Source organism: Achroia grisella, unplaced genomic scaffold, assembly GCF_030625045.1.
Source record: "Achroia grisella isolate CSIRO2021 unplaced genomic scaffold, CSIRO_AGI_Agris_v1 utg1179, whole genome shotgun sequence".
NCBI lineage: Eukaryota > Metazoa > Arthropoda > Insecta > Lepidoptera > Pyralidae > Achroia > Achroia grisella.
In genome coordinates, this window is record NW_026712591.1 from 1708156 (window position 1) to 1725315 (window position 17160).

General features: G+C 31.6%; 1 protein-coding gene across 2 annotated transcripts in view; it reads left to right on the plus strand.

The window, feature by feature from the left end:
• The window catches only part of LOC131852501 (transcription cofactor vestigial-like protein 4), a 31514-nt gene extending 14575 nt beyond the window's left edge, over positions 1 to 16939 (plus strand). Inside the window, exons 1-5 of one of the 2 annotated variants that reach the window (XM_059203173.1) lie at positions 8611 to 8898; positions 11110 to 11254; positions 12143 to 12288; positions 14080 to 14205; positions 14931 to 16939. In XM_059203173.1, coding sequence (XP_059059156.1) covers positions 8760 to 8898; positions 11110 to 11254; positions 12143 to 12288; positions 14080 to 14205; positions 14931 to 15388 — 1014 coding nt within the window. In that variant the 5' untranslated portion in view covers positions 8611 to 8759 and the 3' untranslated portion in view covers positions 15389 to 16939. Of the gene's footprint in view, positions 1 to 8610; positions 8899 to 11109; positions 11255 to 12142; positions 12289 to 14079; positions 14206 to 14930 lie in introns of those variants that run through there. The other variant, XM_059203180.1, reaches the window with a different exon arrangement.
• Positions 16940 to 17160: the final 221 nt, after the last annotated feature.

Here is a 17160-nt window from a genome sequence, read left to right on the forward strand (position 1 = left end):
TTAAAACATATCGACAGTCATGTTTTAAGTAATAATAGAGTCCAACATACTCCTGCGTTACTCCCGTATTAATTCTTTAATAGTGGAATAAAATAGACTTATTGAATTCCGATTTCCACGAACACAAGGAAGGTATAATACCTTTCGTAACATTTATATGATATGATGATGTCGTAACATAGAAACCAAACGATTTATTTATATATACAGATTACTTATACACATATAATTTACCTGTAAATGTTTATGATTAGAATAATACTAAAAATAGAAAAGTTTTTATTGCATTATATATACAGTACTAGAACATAAAATACATTATTGAAATTTTAATCAGTGAAGCAGTTTATAGATAAAATATGACCATGTAACAGCAATAAGAGTAGTTTATCTGTAGATCTGTTTATGATTTCACATAATAGGTATATATAATTTATTTTCAAACAAATACCGAACGGAGCAGATAGTCTATGTGACTGTATTTACTATTTGATTTTTTTGCTTTATTTGTAGTATTATTCAATACCAATTTGACATTGATATTGAATTTTTAGTTAATTTTGTTATTAACAAAAAATTCCCCTTTGTTTGGGCACTGTATTGTATTATTTCAATTATTGATATGTTTTTTTATGAAACAAGAAATAATAATCTATATCGCAGCTGAAAGGCTACTTTTTTGTCTGTAATTCTTTTTTATCAAATAATTTCTAGAGAAGGTCACGGGCGAAATGATAGTGATGCAACTGAGCGCAACGGTATGTATCCGTCACGCTCTGTCAATTCACTACTAGGGGGTAAACTTTAAATAACTCTTATAATAACTAATTGACGTACTTGCTCGTGTCTCAAACCAACGAATGGAAAGTTACACATTCTAGTTCCCTCTAATCTTCAAAAATAATGGGTTTTTGAACCGATTTCAGAAGCAGTTACTCAATTCGACTGACTGTAAGGTTTACCAGATGTAGACAGTAAAAATTCATCTGAATTGATACCCCAGTTTCACATAAACAGCCGTAAAACAACATGTTTTGTAAGCAGTCTGTGTTGGGTTTGTAGGGTCCAGAGAACTTAGAGGATAAGGGGTGTGACATCTTAGTTTTCTGAAATAGTAACGCATAATTGGTATCGAAGATGTCACACCATTTCGTGATGGCCGTAGTGTTGTTCACATAGACGACTGTTATTTCCATCAGCACCATCAGCTTGATAGCCAATTACATTAAAAAGTTATCTCTATCTATATGAGTTCTAAGGAGAATACGATCGTCTTTATAACTTAAGGACTAGCTGTTATCCGTAACTTTAGTCCATCCTTCTAATACAATCTATCTTTACCTAAAATTTAATTTCACATATACATCGACAGACAAACATCAACGGTATAGATAATATGGCTAACAAATTATTACTACAGTAGATAATCCAGAAATGCGGGTCGGATCCAATATAGGAAAGTTCGTTTTCTAAATTAAATGAGGCCGATCGAGAATCGAAGCTGGTACATGTCTATCTACAGTCAAAAATCCGATAAGATAAACGATCTTAATTGTATGTTAGTATTGCTTGTTACTTAATTAGATACATTATGAGTATCTTGGTGGGTCTACCAACTCTATGCCGGGACGATAAACCAGCTATAGATAATAAGCATAGATGATCAGTTACTTCTTGCTTAAGCACAGCTTAATGTATCTCAATAAAATTTGGTATAACAATAGATCATATCCTAGTTTAACAAAATTATAGAATATTTTTAACTTATGTGATGTAGTTGTTCGTGTTGGGTGATTTGAGATATTTTATTTTGATTATATTTGAGATTACTAACGATAGGTATCTAATATTATAAGACACCTATCCCTATAAAAATGCGAAAGTTTGTGAATATGGATGGATGTTTGATACTCTGTCACGCAAAAACTACTGAACGGATTTTGATAAAACTTTACATTATTATAAGATATACATCAGAATAATATTAAGAGATATTGTATAAATTGGACGGAATATAATGATAAATGTCAAGAAAATGTGATGCAGACGAAGTTGCGCGAATCAGCTAGTCTAATAATATTTCTCTATATTTTTTAAATAAATTAGTTATTACAGATCACATAATAATTAGTAATTTCACAGACATATTTTCTAATAACTTGATTGTTTGTTTTATAAGAATAGGTACTTTATAAAACACCACATTAAAACAAACAAAAAATGTAGAACACGACATTATGATTTCATCCATCTATACACGCCATCTGTAGAAATAATAAAGTTGGCCGTTGCCTGTTTTGTATATAGCTCCATCTGTAGGCAGAAGCAGGCATTACATGATATTTTCAACAACCGTATAGAACAATAGATGGCGCTGTTTCCCAGATTTTGTAAACCATGTACAGATGACGCTAGTTACCTTAAATTGTGCAGATAAACTTAAAATCAATACTGAACAATATGCAAAACAAAAAAAGTCGCAAATATACATATTTTGGTCTGCAATATGATTTACATATATATTTATTTAAACTCTAGATATAATGTATTAATATAATAGAAATTATATAAATAATCTACTAGACTTTATATGATTATGTAGGATATTACAATCAATGTGCAAACCAGTTTGTAAACAAGAAAGATTATTAATACATACTTATCTATTATTTGTTAGTGTTATATTTATTAGGTGGACCACATAACACGAAGACTTACCCGTAGTCAAAGTCAAAAGTTGGGGTAGCGACTCCAGCTAGTTTGAGCATGAGCTGCTAGATCATTAGGCTCAAGGCTAGACGTCAATGAAGAGTTGGCATACCTACAGTACAAGTATAAAATTGTACAAATCGTATTTTTTTATTGTGAGGAATAAAATAAGTAACTCATGTTTTACTTAAATCTAAGGATACTCAGAAGACGGTCTCCTTCATAGCCTAAATTTAATCTTAAATCTCGTAATAAATGATAATTATTCGATAGTTATAAATCAATATACAACAATAAGTCTATGGCATTATTTTTTATTCAAACTTCACCATCCGGCAATTCCGATGAAACGTGTGACAACCGAATGCCATATATCCATGTCACGAATTTTCACTGACAGAATTTTCTTTCGCATGAATTTTTTCAAAGCATTCAATATTATTTTCCAGACTATACGCGTTAAACGAATTTAAAATAGCTATTCTGTGATGTAACAATAATAAATATGTATCTAAGTTGGAGATTCCTAACTTACATATTTATTATTATTACATCATAGAATAACTATTATTCATTAATCAATAGTTATTATATAATATATATATTGTAATCCAACAAAACAATAACAGTAAAATTCGGGAATGCATAAGATGTAAGTAGGAGACCATGATTCTTAATCTTATGTGATGGATAGAAAGTATAATACACAGTGACGATGTATTTATGTAATAGCAGTAATAAAATAAAATTTACCTACTTACTTTTTATAAGTTAGTATACTTTACTCAAGTAGGTAGCTAATCTACTTGATATACATTTTCAAAATCCAATATATTTAGTTTATAAAGCAGAGTACAGCCAAAATAAAAAAGAACATCACATGGACTGCTTGTCATACTTGAAAAATATATAAAAACGTGAACATTACACGTATTCGTAAGTAGGTATAAATAAATATTACCTATTAATAAATGAGTATTATGCTGTGTACCGCTATACTATTTATTATACACCTAATACCTATGTATATGAAGGAAATAATAACCACCCCGTTTTTTAATGTCGGTTAAAAACAGTAGTCTACATTGAATGCGGAATGCGGAATGTTTGGACGTCAGTGGCTTCCCTCACTTTCGCTGCAAACATCCGCCTTGCGCGGTTGCACTCGTTTATGTTGTGTAAATAATCAACAATATGCAATGTAACACCAAATATTAATTCATAATATTACGCACGTTTGATAATATGCCAGTTAGTTATGTAAATTGTTTTGGTACATTTTATTGAATATTTTTTAAATTGATAACGATTCTACATGGCCAAATAGTTCTATTATTGAATTAGGGGCGACCGCGATTTACTACTGTAGATCACCACCATTTCATGATGATCATACGACAACAATAAAAAAAGCATCTATATCTATTTCCCCTTATGAAGTTATTTTTCCCGACTTTCTTTAGCCTAAATATTGGCCTAATGTTCAACGACAAGTTCTGTCTTAATTTTGTCACTTTTACGCGAAAACAAACATACAAAGAGGATATTTTCGTCTTGTCACAGTATTATGTATTTATATGTAAAAAAACTCTATTATTTCTTATATAAAACCCCGTTTGATTTTCAATAGGTTGTTTTAGGACCAAACTTTTCTAAATTACCGGAGATTGGGGCGATCTGTTTGGATTGTACAGTCAAAAAGAATTGTTACGAGAAATTACTTTGAAACAGTTGAATGAATAAAACAAAGCTTGTTATAAGTTAGTTAATTATATGCAATACTTAGAAGTAGCTACATAAATTTCGACATTAGATAATATTAAAATAATAATTAAAAATAATTAATTCCACTATTATACTATAATTTTATCTAATCTAATATATAAAATTTTCGTGTCGCAGTGTTTGTTACCAAACTCTTCCGAAACGGCTTTATCTATCTTTATGATATTTTGTGTGCATAGGTATCGAGTAAGCCAACATACCCCTCAATCATAAGGGAGACCACCCCTAAATATTTTTTATTTTTTACAAACATTTTATTAATTTGGCATTAAAAATACATAGAACATTAAATCTTCTACCACCAACTCCTATGTTTTAAAAGTGATATTTATATGACAAAGCAACGTTTTTCGAGTATAATACATCACTTACTTCATAAATATTTACGTTCAAATTCTATGGTTATATTAAAAAGAAACCATTCAATCTGTTCGCGTGATATTATAATTGAATAAATGCCAACACCAAGCTACTGAATATATCGAGACCCTAAAAGCAGATGTAATGTAAATGAATACACGCGCACGCTCCGTTCTTCGAAACCCTCCAGCTACATATAAATGCGGCTACTGGCTCCACGCAAGTAAATTATCGAATATAATTTAAGATTTCGTTCCACAAAAAAATCTATTTCAATCGTAACAAAATTAGTACGAAACTAATCTGTATAGTTGTAATTTTGAAATGATACATATCTGTTCTCAGTTATTTAATATATCTATAACTATAGTCTCCTAATGTAGCAATGTAGGTACTTGGAAATTCTTTAACCCTTGCCCTTCATGTAAGAAAGTAAAATCAAATCCCAAAAAATATATTTATTCAGGTAGGTCTAATGCTTTCAAAACTACGACTTAAGTTTCAAGTTACGACTGATGTATTCGTAATGGATGATATTAGACTTTATCTACGTATAAATAATATTATATAAACTAGTAACTGCCCCACCACGACTTCGCACGAGTGTATATTGTATCTGATGGAGGTATATAAAATTTGTCTTGTCGTTTGAAAGAAGCGAGCGTAGTGACACATGTTCGAAAATAGCGACTATGCTGTACTGTTCAGAGGTGAAAAAAGATTACACTTTGACTGCTTAGTCTTACGTCCTGATTGTACGGCTACGCGGATGAAGTTGCGGGTAAAAACGAGTTACTGAATAATTGAACGGAAATCACTTATCAAACTATCACTTTATAAAAAACACGTGCATGCAAACAGAATCCCCATAAACTCCATTCTCGTCTTATAAATTGGACGCGAATGCGAACGGATGCATTGCTTAGGGCAAACTGCGAATTCTGACTTCCATTCACCGAATTACACACATCCTGTATTCCAAATTATAGGACTGATGCGTTTCAACCAAAAATATGCTGTGTTTCTATAGATGATTTATGAATGTTCAACAAGTTTATGAATATATACAAAAATCGTGTTTCATAACATGTATGTATGTATGGAACACGTTTATATATGTGAAAATGAAATTAGTTACCTCTAAAATTTGGTCATAATCAATAAGTGATTTATTTTATTTTAATTAAACTAATATAAATAGAAATCTTTAATTTGGCACGTACACATTGTTTTGGTTTGTATACCTATATTAATTTAACTTACGTTAAATATTTACAATATAAAACCAAACAATGAGGCATGATGCAGTAAGTCCATATTTAATAACTGCACTGATATTGCCCATGTCATCGCCTCGGTATTAAACGACTGTTTAAATGAAACATTGTGATATCCGTGCACAAAGTAATCAAAACCTAGTTTCTCGAAAACTTCATGTTGCGTAATATTAAACAATTCTTTCTTCTATTAAAAAAGTCTTTTTCTAGATACTACTTATAATTAATTATAGATTAATCTTTACTCATTTTACATAGAGTAAATATTATTTATGTAGTAAGTTATTCTATAGCTGTACCAATTATGTTATCTGTGGCTGTACTTTTTAAAACAATTGAATAGTATTCCTGCTAAACTTAAAAGTAAAATAAGTCGATAAATACTAGAAAGAGACTGTTGCATTGTATAATTTCAAATGTGACCAGTAACCCCAACAATGATAAATACCTAACAAGAACCAGTAGCTGTGCCCGTGGCGCTCCGCTTCAATGGAGCGGTGGCAGAAATAAAATAAAACAGAAAAAAATAAGGCAACAAACGCCTGTTTAATTATACTCCGCTGAGTGGTTTAGAAAATTTCCCTTTGCGGTATCTCTAGTGGAACTTGTTTAAAAGACTAACAATGTTAACAAATTGCTTCTTTTGTATAATAAAATTATATAGTACCTATTATTTCATAACATTTTAAATTTTCAAACATAGTATATATAAACAGTACTGGGATGTTTATTTACGAAAAGACCATAATTATTAAATAATATTGAAGATCCTCCTTCATATCTTATGTTCTTCGCTATAGTATATCTAATGACTTGTTCAATAAATCTGTTATTAATTTCTCATTACTTTTCGGCGAACCTCCAGACTTAATTAAAGCAATGGCGCCAAAGTTTAACCTGTCGGTGAGCCTTTGCCTCGCTCTATTAGACAATAAAAAAGCTAATGCTTATACGGTCCTACAAGCAGTGTAGCGGGGCAACTTCTCACAGCTCTATACAGACTCCCTTGCCCCTCACCTGACCGCACCAAAATAAAACACAACCTTCCAAGGATACAACCACCGTAATTTTACCTTCAATCTTGTTGCTTTACAAACTAATTTATACTCTATGTTGCAAGCCACAAGTTTTATTTCATATCTTTGTAGCATTCCAGTATAGAACAAATAATTTGTAACTTTATATGCTAGACCATACGTCTCAAATTAGTTAAAAGTTTTATAGATGGTGGAAGGAGGGTGCGGGGGTTCATTAATCCCCGCGCCCTGCGCTCACGCACTTTCATGAATGGACCGAACAGGTTGATGTATTTTGATATAGGGTGTTTGCAAATTTATATGTTTGCAGTAGAAATAGTTACTTCGAATTGTAAATGAATTTAATATAAAAGTAAATTATTTGATATCTAAAATGTTCATAATTGAATGTTGTTTATAAAACTGATGTTGAATGAAATGTTAAAATACTCCGACGACATCGAATTTTTATAACAATTAGATTATTTTTAGTAATGGTACTACAAAAATATATTACTTTTACCTGTTATATAAAGTAACGATAAAATTAAAAATACACTACACAATTAAAATCGAGCTTCTGGGAAACAAAAAGTAAAGATAGGAACGTCCTCATTTCTGTAGACACTACTTACTTAAATAAATCAGGTCAGCAATGAAAATAATGTTTTCTTTGATATGACCATGTCTCACTGACTTCAAAATGTTGTGATGTCATCATTTCCTTTGTGTTATGCAGATAGAGGTTAAAGATCATTATGTTTGCATTGTCATTTGTCACATCTTTGTGTAGCAATTTAGTTGTATAAAGTCAGAGATACAAATTGTTTCTCATATATCCTTCACTTTGCTTTTTATATTATATATATATACACGTGTGATTTGAACATAAATTGATTAATAAGGTGTCTGTGTCAATAATTATCTTTTATATTGTGATCACGATGTAGTCATGTTTAATTTGTAGGTTGGTTTGTTTTATATAAAATTAATAACATAACGTTATTATGATCCGAATGTATAGATTTACCTATTTTTAATAAATTCAAAAGGTCATAACGTAAATATAACTTCCAAATATTGCCGCTCACAACTCTTCCAAACAAATAACTATCTGGTGGCTTATGAAATTACTTGTTGCTATTTTGCCATGCACTATTATGTGCTTTTTCATTTCATTGGTTTTGTGCATTTTTGTCCCTGAAAAAGTAATTCTATTCTATTCTATTCCAAATAATTAAGATATTATATAATTCAGAATTAAATAAGTAACACCCTGTGACCGCAGGGTTCGAAGGAAGCGCCGCAACGTCCGGCCGCGTGGATGTAGCATGATGCTCTTTTTCTTTTCGGTTTGTTTTTTGTTCTTCATCTCATTTATTTATTCCAATGTAATCTCTTCCAGTTCATTTTTTATTCAGTCGGCCTTCAGTGTTACCTGTGTCGGGACGCCAGTATTTCATATCTACCTGTATTACTTGCTAAAATAACAAACTAATATTTTGTAAATTTTGATAAGTAACGTTTTATCATAGAGTTGTGAATGTGAATATAAAATGTGATGCATTAAGTTTCTGTATATTGTGTCACCAAACGTTGCCTGCGCGCAGTGATGATGGAACTACCGCATTACCTACTACTCTTGGCCCGTACCTCGTTAAGTAGTCTGCAATTCGAATCAATGGAACCTCCACAGTCGCCCAAATTCAATGTGCCTTTATGGCAACCATGGGTTCCCTCTCCAGGAAAAGGTACTTTGCTTTAATTAGTAGGTAATATTGAATGAGAACAATAATTGTGTACTTATTATTGGTACTCTAAAGCGATAGTATTGACTTTATTTTGGACATTTGTATAATATTCTTTATTATTTATTTGTATTGGAATTTCAATGAACTATTTATAATGACCACGGTGTAACGATTTAACACACTGCTAACACTAATGGTCTCTCGTACATTCCTCGCACATTAAAAACATTTGTTTTGGTATCTGTAATTGTTTGTACCTGTTTTCAATGTACTTTAATACTTTACTTTATTACGTATTTACAAAAAGAAAATATTTTAAAAAGTGCATCAGTTCTAATAGTTAATATAAACTATTTATAGTATTTAGTGACAAGGTTTATATCCTAAAAACTAACAAACTTACAAATATGAGAAACCTTAAAAGAGCATAATAAAATATACTGTGTATAGCATTGCAATGTACCTCTATACGATGTAATTTCACTGCCATATCTAGATTTTCAAACCAAAACAAGACTTGCAAGATCATAAGCTGCTTAACGATAGAATGTGTCCCAAGAGTAAACTTACGTATCAAACTTTGTACAAAGTTTCTCTCTGACTTATAGAGTCAATCATACGAGCGTGGTGTAGTATATTATACATATGTATAACTCTCATAGAGGATAAAGTCGTGGAAATTCATTATATGTAATAATAATATACCAGCACAATTCCACACCCAGCGCCATCTAGTGACAAGTTAAGCAGAGCCTGTATTTATGGGTATTAGGCAACTGTTATAAATACATAGATATCTATATTTTTTGTAAATACATACTTAATATACATAGAAAACATCCAGACCGATACAAACTATCATACTCATGAATACAAATATTTGTACCGTGTGAGGAATCCAACCCGCAACCAAAGGAAACAAAGTTTTGTGCTAAACCACTAGACCATGGCTGTCCTCGTAATAAATAAATAGTTTTTTTTATTCTAGTCATATAGGCTTTGTGCCTATATTTTGCTTCAAACGTAAATTCTTCGTACGTAAATATAAAGTCTGTATTGAATCATATTGTATTGAAAAGTCGAATATCGAACCCACGCCCATTGGTATATGGTACTGGCGTTAACCGCTAAATTACCAAGGTCGTCTTAGGTGCCCATAGCTTCAGCGTAGAGTTCAATGACAGGTCGAATCAAAGTATGTGTTTTTATGTGTAAATTTCTTGTGAGCATAGACATTGTTTCAATTACAATGGAAGATAAAAAATGTGGGAGTTATACTCTCATAAAATTATATACATTGAGGAGGTATTACAGATAGGTATACGTGTATTGTATACGTAACTTTGTCATTTTGACATAACTGAAAATTATAAACATTTCTGATTAATCCAATAATGGAGATCCAGACAAGGTACAAAAGCATTTAGTTAATTATTACACGTGTCTAATCTACACCGAATTAGATTAATCAATCGAGATTAATCAAGTTCGAAGATCCGCCGAAGGATTCTGTGTCAACATTAATTTAATCGAATATTGGCGCTGGATTCAATATAGTATGTGCCTTTCGTGTTATATATATAACATAGTATTTTTAACCTCCTACAAAACGATATCGAGTCTTTTTACTACTGTTACTTGCTAATCTATTTTTTAGTTTAATTTCATATCGAATTTCATTGCCTAATACCATTCAGTTTAATATTAGTATGAATTATAGATATTCTAAGTGTAGTCAGTTCGGAAAAGTTAAATATAGTTATAATTATAATAACGTGATACCTACTAAGAACGGCTCAACAGACCTTAAAAAAAACTTGTAAATAGTCTACTCTAAGTTTTTCATTAAGGTCTGTTGAGCCGTCTATTCGTGAAAAGCTAACAGCAGATTGATTCTTTTATATTTATAATATTTCTATGGATGTGTTAACAATGTGTACCTACTTACATTTAATTTAACAGATTTATTCCACTTGGGTTTGAATTTTAGCCAAATTTTATTATATTTTTTCCTTGATACTAGTTCAATTCATGGTAATTGCACTAGTATCATAGTTACTTGAGTAATATGTACACAAAAGTGTGTTATTTTACCGTAATGGCGAAGCGGCTTTGCTTATATTGTTAAATTTTTCTTCTCTATTTTTGGCGTCAAATCACATCTTCGGATTATATGTATACTCTAAATGACCAGTATTCTATTATTTCCAGAGACGCCGAGTACTGCTTCAAGTGGGGAATCTGAGGGTGACCGTACCCTCTCACCTGAAGCACCTAGAACTCCTCAAATCAAGGAAATGACCGGCAAATGGCGCAGAGAGAGAAGGTCAATGAGACAACCTGATTACAGACCTAGGTAAGAAACATTTAAAATATATTTAGCACTAGCAACAAAAAATAAAAACGGCGTTATATATTCAGTTATCTGAAGTATCTTTCCTGGAAATTTTGAATTGAATTTGTACATAAAAATAAAAAAAAACAGTAAATGAAAAGATAATGTCTCTACCTATTTTATTTCAATACGATTTATGTGCCATTAAGGTTTGGCAGCCTTTCGCACTTTATGATCGGGCATGGCAATGGACGTGCAGCAAAAAATATTTTATTTAATATTTTTATATCTGGTCTACCTTTAAATTTATGTTTAACACCTTAGCCGAGGTGAAATGTCTCACTTTTGTACACGTTACCTAAATAAGGAGTGCATTATGTGTATGACTATGTTAGTTTTTAAGTAGTACCAAGAAAGCTAGATACATGTTAATGTCCTCGTTTTATCCGTAGCCTATATCAAGTTACGAGGTAACAATACCTTACAATTGAAAATAAAACTTTCAAACAAAATCCATTTACGAAGTGTCAATAACACCACGCACAACTAAATGCAAATATACAAATGGATCCAAATCACCATTTTTTAGAATACAATTCTTCATTTTGAACTAATTCGTCCACGTGCTGTGTATAGTGTTTTTCGGGCAATTTTTGGTCTTTCTAATAATGGTCATGATGTAAAATTGAGTTCAAATGGCAAAAGATCATATGGCCTTGCAACTTAAAATTTACAGTTATATTATTAATAACATTTCGTTGCCCATATCAACCTTTTATTTTAAATTTTTTGGATGTCAATTAATATCAACTGCATATTGTGAGTTTGTGGTAGTTAGAGCAATTATATATAGGCCAGTATTAAACTGATTTTCAATATAATCTTGTTAATACATATGTCAATATTCAGGGAAAATTGCAAGATGGCGCTGCGGTCGCAGTCATTTAACGAAAGGCGTTGTGTGGCAACGGTTGCGCGCGCACAGCCTCACAGCGACGGAGAGCTCTCAGATGAAGTGGATGACGCTCCCGCCAATTTAGTCTTTAATGGAAAAGGTAAGGAGGGACTTATAGATATACCTATATATTATATGGAGTTATATCAAGAGTCGAGTTATATCATACAAAGAGCTTGAAATCTAAAAGCAACAACAAAGAATTCGATAAATTTAACTTAATAAACACTATTATTCGCATACACAGTCGACAGAATGCCCTATGTGCATTTACTTAACAATATCAACTTTACTTACTCATACACGAATAAAAAATCGATGGGATAAAGCAGTTATTATACTATAATATAATTATTTATCTACTAACACTTTCCAATGCATCATTTATAAACCTCTCAGTTATAACAAAATATATGAAAATTAAACAGGTAATTTTAAGCAGATATCACTTGTACTAGCAAGTTATACACCTATACCAACTTAAAATTACTAAGTTATATTCGCATCGTACAACATATATATTTCGTTTCACATAGACAACATGAGTATTGATGATTAGACATATAGTATAGTATGAGACATTTAAGCAAGGTACTTCAGAGGAAGTTACATCATCTTGTAGTGCTCGAGAAAGTTTCAATAGAATTCCTACCCGGGAGTAGGAATTCTGTAGTCAATGAATACAGGGCATTCAATACTTCCTTAGGGAAATTTATATTCAGGAGAGTACAGCAAATAACTCGTCTGATGGATATTAATATTAATCGAAGGCTGATGAAATAATTCAATTATCTTTAAACAACTGCCGAGACAGGCGTTGTAAAAAGTATGGTGTCATTCTCACTTTATCAACCGCCAAACAACTTGCTTTGTGAATTCTGTTTCTGTTTAAGGGTAAAATTACACTACGAAATTACAGAATATGAAACAAAAGTATGGTGGGTCAGTTTCAACTTTTTCATCCGCCAAACAGCCTACTTTATAAGTTATGTTGGTTTAAGGGTAAAATTACGCAACGAAGTTACAATATATAACATTCGTATCCAGAATTTCCGTAGCGCTGTATATATGTAGAAGACGGTTACTTGTCCCCAGAGGGACCATCAGCCTGTTAACATTAAAAAACTTTTACTTACGATTTCAAGTGACAATATCATAGTGAAAATCACTACGATATATTTGATACGGAAATTGTGCTAACTAGTGTATCTTCTTTTACAGATAGTACATTAGTTGTATATTCCACGTACTTCGTAATTCTCAACTTTGAGTCTAGTTAACTTATAACTCAATTAAATACGCGCGCTTCGAAGTATGAATAGTTCCCTCAATTTCTCTTGTCAATGCAGTGCAGTTGAATAATATTGAATTAGTTGTTCATTTTACATGCATCTAGTTTGTCTTTATATCTTACATAACTAACATACATACTCTTAAATGGGTGGGCGAATTTGGATAAATATTTGTGTGTATATTTTAATGAGTTCCTAGATAGATATAACCATGAAGGAACCCATTGAAATATAAATTAAATAAAACTATCGTATTTCTTTATTTGAATGTTATTCGTCTTCCATAATTATGAGTTCCCTAAGATTGCCCTGAACAAAAATGCTGTCAATAATAAGGCGCTTATTGTAGTTATACAAATGTATTTAATAAATGTTTGAGTGTAATTTTTCTCTTTTACAATTTACAATGGCAAAAAAGTATATTCTATATATTTATCTCGGAGCGTGGCGCTGTCGGTATGTCACCATATTTGGTATGCAGAACAATTTACAATATTTACCCTAAATAATTTTCAGCGGTGTTTTTTATTGCCTAAACTGAAAGAAAAGGGCCTTTTTATAATAATAGATTACTAATACTTTAATATTTTTGTCTACAGGAGCGCCACCAGAGTATCCAGGTGGAAAATATGAAGCTCCCATCGATATGCGATTGCGGACGCGACCTGCACCACCGCCGTACAACCGACCGTCTGTCATCACGAAAAGTCATGACACACCACCAGGTAATATCGAGTTTTAAAAATATACAAACACTACATGATGAAAAACTAACTTTTATACGTGGCTTATTTCGCGTAGTCGAGATCTCTTGATTAACTGACTGTTCTTCTCTATCCCAAACATTGTGCGTCAAGTTTCTTTGCGATTATTTATATGTCGATTATGTATGTAATGACTTATTGGAATAATAAATTAGTGGAAATTATTTAAGTAACGGTTACCCGTTACCTACATTTATAGATGAATAGCAATGCAGACATCAGGTTATCATATGATGGCCGAGATACCCTCGTGTGTTGCCATTCCATAGGACTAAGACATTAAGCCTATCATTACCTTATCGTCTGAAAAATATAATATTAAGTTTTATATAACGTCTTCTTCAGAATGACGAAACCACATATGAATATATTCTTATTCATTTTCTATGGTTGGAATATCTTTTGTTTACTTTCTCAATGTCAGTAATATGCCTAATGTTGTATAAGAGGTTCAATGTTACTACCACTAATTAGCCAGACTTACTGGAACGATCATTATTATAATCGCATTGCACGCGTTTGTAAGTTGATCATAATCTATATTCGATACATCGGCTGTGTCGTGACCTGCCTCAATTAGATTTTATCTTTATTCTTATGCAATTAATAACCTTTCTTATACTTAATTAGGTACGTTATTTTTTTTATTACCACCTTCATAAATAAGAATTGTTTTTGTTTCATAGGTTCGATGTCAATGTGTGATCCGGTAATCGACGAACATTTTAGACGTTCACTGGGAGATGACTACATGAACTTATTCAAGAAGAACGGAGAAAATGTTCAACCTGGTCCAAAACCGAACACGAAGGATCGTGCAAGCAGTCCAATCCAGTTCAAACCGGAAGAACCTCCGAAGCCTACTAAAACAATTGCTATGGAAGTCGACGATGCTAGTCTCTGGGTCGACGACCACTTCGAAAAAGCCCTCGGTGACACCTGGCGACAAATACAAACATCGAGATCAAAAGATGGTGAAAAATCGCAGTCGTCCAGCAAAGGAGTGGTTGACGATCATTTTAGTAAAGCCCTTGGTGATACGTGGAAAAAAATACAGTCCTCCAAGATAAATATGGACACATCGACCGAAAAATCTAAAGAGCAAACCACAAAAATTATTTCAAGAAGCGGAGTCGTAATATAATAGCAGTAGTTAAGGCTCTCGGTGGTTCAGTTTACGGCCTTGTACAATTTACGAGGCATTTTCATGATGCTAACTGGAGTATCAATAAATTCCCACTTGTTTAACATAAAGGAAGCTATTAGATATTTTATTGTCAGCACGACATCAAATGAATGTCATTTTTTGTTATTTTCTATCAAATCTGTGAACCATGACATTCTGTTACCTTAGGTTTTGGGTGAAGTTTATGAGGTGTATTTAAGAAATCTATATAATTTAGTACGAATAGTCAATTAGTAGTCACCAGTTACACAGTGTAAGTTATTACCTCAATGTAAGCGCTTTTGCACAATTCACTACGTATAGATTCGAATAATTTTATAAAGTATTGTAAATAAGGGATAGAGTCCACTTATGTTTGAAATTTCAGACGAATTAATGGACAATTACCTATAAGATTAATGATTAACTAATATGTTCCTTCATTGTGTGTATGCATATGTATGTAGGGTATGATTAACGTATTACGATTGGAGAAGTATGAAAGAATTCGAATGTTACATGCTAAAACCCAACGAAATTTACATGGGATGTTATGTGTATATTAATAATAATTAAATGTTTTTGTCTTTGTCTTATATAAACTTGAAACTTTCTCGTTTACTACGTAAGTATAGAACAATGATTTGATATTTGTGTTTAGTTGTGATAAAATGGTTAATGAAAAACTAATTATGTAATAAGGGAAATAAAGAAATAGGTAATATGTTCAAACCAACGAACTTGAAATAGTTAGTGAAAGTAGAACAAAATTTGTTGAATGAAGTGACCTTTGCTTAGCTGGCAAAGAAAAATTCCAGCACGCAACTAGAGGGAAAGAGAACGTGTATAATACTACTAAATTACGTATTGTCATGAAAACACTTGCGACAAGTTCAGATCAATACTTGGTAATAAATTTCTAGGTATATACGAACAACAGCTGAAGACGTAGATTGATTAAAAAATACAGAACATCGCTATGTTATAGAATTAGAATGTGGGTAATAGAGTTTAAAATTGATGTAACATTAAACTGCGCATCAATTCAGAATATTTATATTGTTTAAAATGTAGACAGAGAAACTATTATCGGTACATATAGCCAAATTATTTTACATTGTTTCAAGTGTAAAGTAAGTATATAATTTTATCTTCGTATATGTTGTGGAAAAAGATTTACATTCTATCTATTTAATTAGACTCCTTGACAACGTAATTGCTGTATGATTTTTTAGTGCGAGTGTAGCATAGCGTTTTATTCTCAGAATTGAACAATGGCTCGGGTAATTATGTCACAGGTTATTATAATTATAATAAATTATCTGCTGGAACTGCCATGCTGTTGACGGATAATTAAATCTATCAATAGACATTTTACGTAATTGAGATATTACCATTAAACATAAAATAATGTATTTCCACACAGAATTAATGTGAATTAAATATATATCATAGTCATGTTTTTATTATAATCTGTTGTTTTTACACAATACATAATTGACTTTTATTGATGGGATTTATTGATGATAAGGAATGATGATTAATATCTCTCTTTTTTATCAAAAATATGTGAAGTACATATACGAGTTTCTCCATTTGGCTTCGGCTGTGTTAATTTTCTAAGTTAATAATTTAGGGGGAATTCAAGCGACCAATAAATATTTGATATTTTTGGGTCAGTACTTTTGACGTGAGTCATAAGTATAGTCTTATTTTATATTATACATATATTACTAAATATAAATTTTCTC